At 36.8% G+C, this 11,125-nt stretch overlaps 1 protein-coding gene across 1 annotated transcript; it reads right to left on the reverse strand.

The window, feature by feature from the left end:
* Nucleotides 1-305: 305 nt before the first annotated feature.
* LOC128236613 (uncharacterized) lies at nt 306-5,346 on the reverse strand. The gene is made up of 5 exons (XM_052951591.1): nt 5,190-5,346; nt 4,331-4,485; nt 3,155-3,249; nt 1,113-1,361; nt 306-652 (listed from the first exon to the last, which is right to left on the reverse strand). The coding sequence occupies exons 1-5, from the start codon at nt 5,295-5,297 to the stop codon at nt 633-635; spliced, it is 627 nt and encodes a 208-aa protein (XP_052807551.1). The 5' UTR covers nt 5,298-5,346; the 3' UTR covers nt 306-632.
* Nucleotides 5,347-11,125: the final 5,779 nt, after the last annotated feature.

Below are 11,125 nucleotides of genomic sequence, written 5' to 3' on the forward strand. Positions count from 1 at the left end.
GTCCGAATCGAAACATCCGACTTTCTGAAGTTTTTGGGGGGAATGGGAAAGATAGTTGATGTTCATGTTGTTGTTGAGTTGTAATACTTTATGAACTTGAGAAATAAAACAAAAGTAAACACTGTAGGCAGAACAACAGTGAGTTCATTTACCACTGAGGTGAACATCCCTGTCGTACAGCAAAAACTGCATGCGGGCAACGAAAACGCAAACACATAAAGTTAGCCTGCTTATGGGTAGTACAACAGCATTGAAAATGTTATATAAATCAAGCTTTTATTCAAATGAAAAACCAGCAAAGCAGAAAACATAAGAAACTTTATTTAAAGGTAAACAATTCATGATTGAACAAAAAACACTTTATAAGTTTATGTTTAAAAGGTACACCCTAGGACTGAATGATTGATTTATTGTTGTTGTTGTTGTTGTTGTTGTTGTTGTTGTTGTTGGTGGTGGTGGTGGTGGTGGTGATGATGGTGGGGGTGTTTAGTCAAGATTCATAAATATTGTTTATGTTAAAGAGAGGACACTTACAGGCTCAAATACAAGCAAACATACAAAGTGCAAATAAAATTGGTGACTCTTGTCTAATCGGAAGACACTGTCCTTGCCGCAATCAATCTGAACAGTCATCACACGTCAACACACGTGCCTTAAATAAAGAAAGATACTGTTAATAATAATAGGTCATAAATTTCCAGTCACTCCAGAAGTATGGCCATACAACAGAGATAAATAGTCAAGGACGTTTGTTTTCTTTCTCACTTTCGTTAATGTTTATTTATCATCACTAAACTTAGCGCTCTGGTAAAGACTATTCTGGCATAACAAGAACTAGACGTTGTTTACATGCAAAATTGATGTTTTAGTCCGAATGCTATGCAGTTCTCTGCGTCAGGAAAATTGTCGATATCATAGTGATTCATATGTTTTGTACGTATATCAATATCTGCAACAATATCTTGACATCGTCGATTTGTCTGCGTTTATTGTTTTACAATATTGTGGAAGGACCGAAACCTTTCCTCGCACTAGACTGGAGTTGTTCATGTGTGTATTATTCTACCAACAAAACACAAGATGATCATATGTCTCATAAAACGTATACTTACTTTTCCCATAGTTGAAATTGAAAAACCATTCAAATCGTTCGTTCCCGAACTCAACATCGGTCTCCTCAAGATCTTTCAGTACCTTGCTCCATTTCAGATTGTCAAGTGTGTCTGGTACGAACAGACTTATCGCCGTATCTTCTACCTTGCACGTCCTTGGTTCTGGTAGGCCTTCCTTTATAAAACATCTTAACATCAATGTGTAGTGATCTACGTCTGACGACCAGAAGACAGCGTAGCGGGTGGTTGCTGTAACAATAAAAACTACCATTATGCACTATGTACTTTTTATGTTTCAACTTTAAAAACATACTGATATGTTTGATTTTCAACTCTGGTAAAACGAAGACTGTTAGTTTCCGCAAGAATATTGAAATTTAAAAAAGTGTATTTAAAACTTATAGTTAATTAATTTAAAATAAGCAATATCGGTGTAAGTGTAAGTTCGGGTTAATGTGTACCTTATCAACTAGCATAACGTGTGCCATTTTAACAAGCGTATCTAGTGACTTAAAAACTAGCGTAACTTTTGCCATATCAACAAGCGCCTTATCACCTATCGTATGGTGCGCCTTACCACCTACCGTATGGTGTGCCTTATCAACAAGCGTATCGTGTGCCTTATCAACCAGCGTATCGTGCGCTTTATCAACTGCGTATCGTGTGACATATAAACTACAATATCGTGCACCTTATTAACTAGATTATCGTTCGCCTTTTCATCAAGCGTATCGTGCCATATCAACTTGCTTACCGTACGCCTTATCAACTAGCGTATCGTGCGCCTTTCAAAGAAATGTATCGTTCACGTTATTAACTAGCGTATCGTTCTCCTTATCAACTAGCTTATCGTGCACAATATCACCAAGCGTATCGTGCGCATGCGCTGTGTAACTAGCATATATTGTGCCTTATCAAAGAGCGTATCTTGCGCCGTATCAATTATGGAATCGTGCCTCGTATCAACTAGCGTATCATGCGCCATATAAATGGTGTAATTTTAACTAAGCTGTCGTGCGATGTATCAGCTAGCGTATAGTGTGCCTTTTCAACTGGTAGAGTGTGCGGCTTATCAACTAACATATTACGCGCCGTATCATCTGGGGAAGCGCGCGTAGTATTGACAAGCATATCGTGCACCTTCTCTGCCAGGATATCATGCCCCAAATCATGTAGCATAATGGACGTCCATATCAATTTGTGAATCGTTCACATGAACAACTAGCGTATCGTTCAACTTAAAAACTAATGTATCATTAACCCTATAGACTAGCGTATCGTGCTCCCTATCGATTAGCGTATCGTGCGCCTTTTGAATTCGCGTACCATGAACCTTATATATTAGCGATCGATTTGGTAAATCATAATACACCTCAGTCCTTTGGCCATATTTGTTTCGTCAAAGCTACTCAGCAATCGCCCCTTTAAATATCTCGTTTGTACATTATCCGGAAGCAGGGATTATATGCGACAAATTTTCAGTTCGATCGAGGTTAACCAGCGTATCGTGCACTTAATTGAATACCTTCTCGAGTGCCGTTGACACAAACATATCGTTTACTGTATCAACCAACATATCGTGCGCTTAATCAACTAGCTTTGCGTGCGTAGCGGTCATAGCTAGCGTATCATGATCCTTTCCATTTAACGTTTCGTACGACTTCTTGACTAGCGTATAGTGTGACTTCTTGACTAGCGTATAATGTGCCTAATTAACAAGCGATTAGTGCGCGTTATCAACAGGCGTATCGTACGCCTTATCAACTAGCAAACTGTACGCCTAATTAACTAGTGAATCATACGCCTTATTAACTAGCGAATCGTACGCCTTATCAACTAGCGTATCGTGCGCCATATGAACTAGCGAATCGTGCGCCATATTAATTAGCGAATCATACGCCTAACTAACTAGCGTATCGTGAGTGTTGCAACTAACGTATGTATTCCAAGCCTATCGGAGATGGCCTAGTAGAAGCGATTGATTTAATGATCCAGAGCATATATTCACAGTGGCAAAAGTAAATTTAATTTGTTCCACTTACTTTCGTTAACATTGTTGAGCACGGTTGTACCATCATCCGCATCATTATTAAGGTAGTAAGAGTATGATTTACACTTTTGCAGTGCGACAGAATCTCTGAAATTTATTAAACGGACAATAACATTCCCTGAATACCATTTCGTAACTATCGTAACTTCTTGTTTAAGCCTTCTTTCTCAGAGTTTGTCTTTTTTGTTTATTGTAAATAGGATAAACTTCGATCTGATCTTTTGTCAGCAGTCATACAGCAATTTTATACAGTGTACCTTTAATTTGGGGACTCGCTCATGTTTTGGACCACATCTCTTTTTTTTCACGTTAATGCATTCTTTGATACCGAAATTGCAGAATAGAAAATACGTTCAAAGTACAAACAAATGGATTAAGTGGGGAAGCGAACCACACCTTAAGATTTGACATATAAAGTGCATTATACAAAAACGTAATATTTCAACATATCGGAAATATCATTGAGAAGCAGATGAATCACATGCAAATAAGCGAAGTACGTTTAGGACAGAAAATAAGCCTACAGGTATGGTCGACTGGCCGGACAAAACTGTGATAAAATCCTATCTTTTGGTAAAACCAGAAACCTGGTCATTATGAGTTACTGGACCAGTTTTACCACTTGATTTCGGTTATCATCTACAGCGATGTATAAGTAGATTGATTAATAAGGTTTAACTATATCGATTTGTACATGTGTATCTTGTTATGCTCCTTGTTAAAAGTTGTAAACATTTTTCTTCATAATGCATATGACACACTTTCACCATGAACATTCAGATGTTAAATTTTAACATCAATTGAATCGATCTGAACGTATCGGTTCCCCAAGGTGAATGCTTTTAAAATCATTATTGGTTGTTAACGCCACCTGGCCATTTTTACATTAAAAACAAGGAAAGTATTTATTTTCTTATTCGTTTTACTCAAACTCAGATCAATTTTATTTGTTAGGTATTTTTGTTAATCACAGGCTTTTAAAGTACTTGCAAATCAGTACTGTATATATGTTTCTGAATTAAAATATTTTTTCCTCAAACTTAACCAACACTCCAAAATTTCGACCAAAGCAAAACACTTTTCTCTTTGACAAAAATAAGGTTTAAAAGAATAATATGAGACGTATAAGAACGCGTCAAGATATGTTTGTATGAATCATTGTACTAACCCATCCGCGACATCAGCAATTGCTGTTACTAGGTATCTATTCTCTTCTTCCAGTTGTTTGATTTTGAGCTGATAGCCTAGACCAGCCGAAAACTTCGGTGCACCATTTATGACAGGTACTGCCCAGTAGAGTTGTCGATGGAATTTCCCCACAACCTGATTAATTAGTATGCATTATATATTCAAGTTCATATTGTAAAAGTATATGCAAAAATGTACTTGAGTTATAGCTAAAAACAATGAGCTTGCCCCAATTACATTTTTCGCTGAAGAATATATTCTTTTGATCTTGACCAAGGGTTTTAATCAACATATTCTTTAAGAGAATGCGCTTCAACTTTTTACAAAATATATCAATTACTTTTTTTTTTGTAAAATGAGTTAAGATTGAGATTGGTATTTGACTTAATCATTTTTATGATATTGAGTTAAGGTTTATCCTCTCTGGCAATGTAGCAGGTATATGCATTGACAGATGTTAGCTGCTCTAAATGAAAACAAAACAACAACAAAAACCTTGACTAAAACCGCATTTGATGAAATTTGATTGACCGATAGAACTTGCCCTGGTCATAATAATAATAATCTCTTTCCAATCCTACGAAAGTTATTTTTTTTCTTTAAGACAAAAACTGATGAAACAAAAGATGACAAATATCTTCATTTCGTCCAGACACTCGATGCAAAATGAACAGTAGAAACTTTTAATCGTCCACCACAATTTTTACATGTTTTGATCTGAAAACCTTTGCCTTGTTTCCAAATTTATAACAAAAGCTGAATTATTTAAACGTAATTATAAGTCAATAATTCGAAGCAGATTCTGCTACACATAATTATAAAAACTGTTAAAGGCTAACCTTATCGTTAAAGTCAGCTATTGACATGCCGACTGGGATCTTAACTTGCCGTCCAAAGCAAACTAGAGGGCAACAGATAATCAACAAACACACAGTTATAGCTCCCATCTTGATAGTACTAACAGTCGCGAATCAGTGTAACTCACCTATGTCGCAACTTTAGCAAAGCGTCCTTGCATCGGGACAAAGCTACCAGCCTTCTGTTGCCAACAAAAAAGCAATATACCAATAAACACCTACCTAATAATGCAAGCATATGCAACTATTAAATTAACTGCGCAAATTATTGGAAAAGCATACAATTTCGCACAAATGTCATTGGGATCAGACACAAGGAGGAGATCCCAGCCCAGCCTTATAACATAACGTTATGCACATGTAACAACACAAAGTGTATGATCGATCATACTTTATAACATTTACTGAACCTGACCACACACTTTCATTTGAACAAAAACATTCTGTTTAGCAATACACACGATATATATTTTCTTTATCGCGCCCGGATCCGCTTGTTTCTTATTCTTTTTCTTCAACAGGTGTTTTCTTGATATGACTGGATAATGTGGTCACTTTTTACTCATGTCAATTTTGGTATTTGAATTCACATTAAGTTGTGACGACGCACGGATCAAGTCAAAAAGCACATAGACCTTTCATGTCAAACTCGAAATCAACGAACCAGAATAAATGGAAAAAAACGCGCTTCGCATCTATCACAACTTCAGGACAAGTAGGGATTTTAACTGGTGGTATGTAACACACTGTTGAAACAACCGTCTATCGTATATACGATTACTTCCCTTACTTATGAATAACTTCCTTTTATTTTTACAAGACAGAAACACACAATCAATTAAGTCACACAGGAAACCTGAATGGAATGCAGTAGCACATTGTTGATTTAATCATACTTTTTTCTTGTTTGACTGTCGAAACAACATACTTCCCTCTCTATAATTAAACTAGAAATATTCTTCACAACAAAGTATTGTTCTGTGCCCAGTAACCATTATTCTCTGACATGTTTTAACATTAAAACATATGGGGGATGTTTGACATATGCAAAAGCCCGACGTTGAGGCGCTTCTCGAATCGGGCCTACTATCTTCTATAAAACATTAAACTCAAGGAGCACATGTTGATTCATGCTTGAAATTTGCATATTTTTTGCGTTACAATATCTTGGAATATACAGAATTTGAAGAACGACGACTATATGCAAATAAAGTATTAATCTAGCAAGCACCAAGTGAGTCTTTATATTCGCTAAGCGGTGCGGTCGTTCTTCATTTTTTTAAAAAAACTCGTTAATGATTTTAATCAGGTTTATAACTTTTTTCGTTTCATTAAATTGGTTTCAAAAACTCCCTTAAGTACTTGTAGGTTTTTTTTACAAACAAAGGATTGCGTTGTTACAAATTGTTTTGATTTGCTAAATGTGGTGCACAATGTTTGATTCCAGAGGATCGATTATTGTGCCAGTGGATATGGTGTGGTGCGAGTGGATTGGCTGTGGTGCCAGTGTATATGTTATGGTGTCACTGAATAGGGTTTGGTCCCAGCTGATATGTTGTGGTGCCAGCGAATATGTTGTGGTGTCAGTGGATATGTTTTGGTGACAGTGGATATGTTGATATGTTGTGGTGCCAGTGGATATATTTTGGTGTCAGTGGATAGGTTATTGTGCCAGTGGATATGTTGTGGTGCCAGTTGATGTGTTGTTGTGCCAGTTGATGTGTTGTGGTGCCAGTTGATGTGTTGTTGTGCCAGTGGATATGTTGTGGTGCCAGTGGATATGTTGTGGTGCCAGTTGATGTGTGGTTGTGCCAGTTGATGTGTTGTGGTGTCAGTGGATATGTTGTGGTACCAGTTGATGTGTTGTTGTGCCAGTTGATGTGTTGTTGTGCCAGTTGATGTGTTGTTGTGCCAGTTGATGTGTTGTTGTGCCAGTTGATATGTTGTGGTGCCAGTTGATGTGTTGTTGTGCCAGTTGATGTGTTGTTGTGCCAGTTGATGTGTTGTTGTGCCAGTTGATGTGTTGTTGTGCCAGTTGATATGTTGTTGTGCCAGTTGATTTGTTGTTGTGCCAGTTTATATGTTGTTGTGCCAGTTGATGTGTTGTTGTGCCAGTTGATATGTTGTGGTGCCAGTTGATATGTTGTGGTGCCAGTTGATGTGTTGTTGTGCCAGTTGATGTGTTGTTGTGCCAGTTGATGTGTTGTTGTGCCAGTTGATATGTTGTGGTGCCAGTTGATGTGTTGTTGTGCCAGTTGATATGTTGTGGTGCCAGTTGATAATTATATTGTGGTGCCAGTTGATGTGTTGTTGTGCCAATAGGTTTCGGTGCCCGTGGTATAATACCTCGCCGACGACCGGAAATCTCTGGGTGCGTGGGGATGTGTTTGTGCAGACAATGTCCTTGGCAATTTTCAGTTTACGTAGATTTTGCTGTCAGCCCAACTTTTAGCCATTTGATCCTGTATGTTCCCGAACACTAAATCATTGCTCATAGATTGCGTTTTTACAAAAAATAATGCCGTTCCTGGTTTTGATTTCCTCGTTATGGACTTGATGAAGATCGCTTCGAGTAGTCAATAAATTGTATTCAAGAGTGTTCACGCGTTCTTCAACGGAAATCAAATTAGCGCAAATTTTTTTCTGGTCGTGTACAATCATCCACATTTTCTTCATCTCTTGCTCAAAATTACTGACATTTTTCAATATTGTCAAGAGTAAAGAAGGGCATGTTTAGAAAGTTTTACTGGCTATTTATCCGCCTTTAATAGTCCAAAGCAGCGTTGACAACAAGTAGGAGGCGTACTAGCATGCTGTGGTTCCGAAAGTACTGGACATGCTCCTTGGGCGTCCTGTCGTGTATTTGTACATACGGGCACCGCAGACGCTGGCTGTTCTGGGACATCCGGCGCCGATCGAAAAGCCGCCTCTGCCATAGCCCTACTCAAAAATACAGTTTCAGATTCAACATCAATATTATTCAAGGCAAACGAATCGTCATAACAAATACTATGCCCATTATACAAAGTTTCACTGAAACTGTACTCCGAATTATGATAGTTACTGTTAGATTGTTAAATTGTTGGTCCCTTTTTAGTGGATCTGCCTGTTCTCGAGGTTTCATCTTGACCACTATTTGAATTGTTACGGATATGTTTACTATTACCATCTTTATTACTCTATTTTTAAGCCATTAGTATCAACATTATTAAATTCAATTTTTAATTTGTTCCAAATATCAATAACATTGAAATAGAACCATTTTATTTATTTATTATCACTGTTATACTCTTTAAGTCCAAGTAAATAATAATTGTATCCCCTTTAAACGTGTCCTGTTAAACTGAAGTTTCGTGATAAACTGATACATCTGTAACTTTTGTATCACGTGACCGAACCCTTAGTTTGGATTGAACAATAATGTTACACTGAGTATCTTAAATATGTGAAATAAACAAAGTGACAATAACATATTTCTCTTATGAACACCAGTCTATGCTTAGAAGTATGCATATATTTGGCATGCATAAATTGATAATCAAGATTTCCACTTCTTAAAACATCAAAGAAATAATGCAGTAGAGAGATTGACTGGTTTCGTCTACGTTTGCTAATCATCCAGGAAATGGTTGGAGCAGGTGCTTATGACGTACTATTCCACTATTATAACATTGTTCAACCGCAAAACGTGAGTCGGTGCCAACATGCCACGTTTCCTTGCGGTATTATCTTCTTCAAGTATCATTCAGGCCGAGCATTATGATAAGGTTCGTAAAGCCAAGTAAAAAACTCGTCTTGGTGGAATAATATCAACTATATCAATTAATCGATATAAACGTTAAAAGCAAACTTTATTGCAAAATATATAAATGCGTTTGCAGGAGAACTATCTAAGACTATGACGTGTTTGTCATTCTGGTTAACATTAGGCTTTGCTTGCAAAAGTAGACTTTCGTTGGCATTAATGAATATCAAGATATTCGTTGCACAATATATATTTTAAATCCAAAAGGAAATAAAACAAAAAGTAAAATTTACTGGCATTATTTGCATTAACCATGCATGTGTTGAACTGCTTGTGACTTTATATCATTGTGACTATTGTGAAAAAGTCAAACCGCAAAATGTATGAGTGCCCACATCCCACATTTCCTTGCGGCATTGTTTTTCTCAACTACTCATCAGATTAATATAGATCATCATGATTTCGTCCGTAAAGGCAAGTAAAATGCTTGTTTTAGTGATACATATGTATTTATTAGTAATTGTTCAAGGGAACAAACAACATTTAAGCAACTACACGAATGCAAATGTGAGCTGTCAAAATCACGGTGGTCTAATTAAACAGAAAATGCTTAAATTCGATGGATTATTGAACATCACATGTGGACCAAGTGTTAAGAACGCTGTGTTCAAGGATGGTGAATCTGTGTGGATACAAGGGAAGGCTCAAACTGGACCATATATAGCTCTTCATACGTGCATGAGGTTTAGAAATCAGGATAAACAGAGTTTTTCAAGAAACAGGACATTCTATTCCAACATCCTTTACGAGTGCAGCGTGTTCTGTGGAAAGTTTTTACTCTCGAATGGATATCTAGGGATTTTCAGAGATTCGTGTTTGTGCATCTCTGATTCTCACATATTTCCACGTACACCAGACTGTCTAGAAAATGATTTTATGGACATACATAAGGGGATAATCGTGTTCAGACTGATAAGAAACCTGCAGTTTGATGTCCAATCACAATCAGCAAATTTTAATTGCCTTGCGGCTTCGTCTCAGGAAAGTGGAAAAATATCGTACTTTAACACTAAATGTGCATCTACGTTATATAGCATATGCAAACAACGTGTTGGTAGTTATCTTAGTAAAAAGTGTCTGCCTAGACTAGGAAACTTTTGCTTTAACGAAGAACGTAATACATTCCTTGAGCATTACCGAAAGTGTTGGCACTTCAATGGAACCCTGATACCGTTTATTTCAAGCTTAACAGTATATTTGAATCATTCAGTCATGCTTGGCAGTTTTCGAGCTTTCAAAGCGATGGGGGAGGATGGCAAAAACAAGGACACTAATTTTTCGTCATGTTTATCAATCACAAAATACAATGAAACCTTTTATCTTGAAACTGAAAACTGTTCGAATGAAAATGCCTTCATTTGTATGAATGAAATAAACCCATCAGGAGCTGACACAAACACAAGCCTCAGGCACCTTTTTATCGTTCTATGTTCAACTTTGGTATCTGTAGGTATTATGTTGGCACTTCTCCTGGTGTGGTTGCTACACAGACGTCATTCTCACAAAAAACAAATCTACAAAAACCGGACTTTACATAGTCCAAACATTCAAACAGCAGACAGTCGACATATAATTGAAGCCATGTCACCTGATACAAAAACAAGTACAGTCTGAAAGTGTTAAATCGTTCCGTTTATGTTCATGTCAACTCAGTCACAAAAGAGGGTGAATGTCATCTTTAAAAGGTACAAGGAGAACAACTTATTTATTCACTTCAGCAAGCAACAGACGATTAGGTCGACGTTTTAAAACTCAAATCACCAAATGTTGATGGTATTGCTTAACTGATTGGGTAATGTGTTCTTGTACGAAGTTTGGCGGTAGTTTGAACTGAAAACATTAAAAAGAAGAAAGTATTTCTTAGTTGTGAAAATAAGATATATGATTTTCCCTTGACATTTAATTACTATCTGAGATACGGTATTTGGTATTTCATTGTCAGCAATCAAACAATTCTGTTTAAAGATTGTAACGTAAGTTTCATTTTTATCAAATTTATTTTCTGGGTACAATGGGATCCTGTTTGGAGTATTCAACCATTTTCTGAAAAAAAGTTGGTTTCATGGGATAAAGTTGTCACAAAATACACAATTTTTGGGTACACTCTACTATA

This window comes from Mya arenaria, chromosome 6 (genome assembly GCF_026914265.1).
Source record: "Mya arenaria isolate MELC-2E11 chromosome 6, ASM2691426v1".
NCBI classification, from domain to species: domain Eukaryota; kingdom Metazoa; phylum Mollusca; class Bivalvia; order Myida; family Myidae; genus Mya; species Mya arenaria.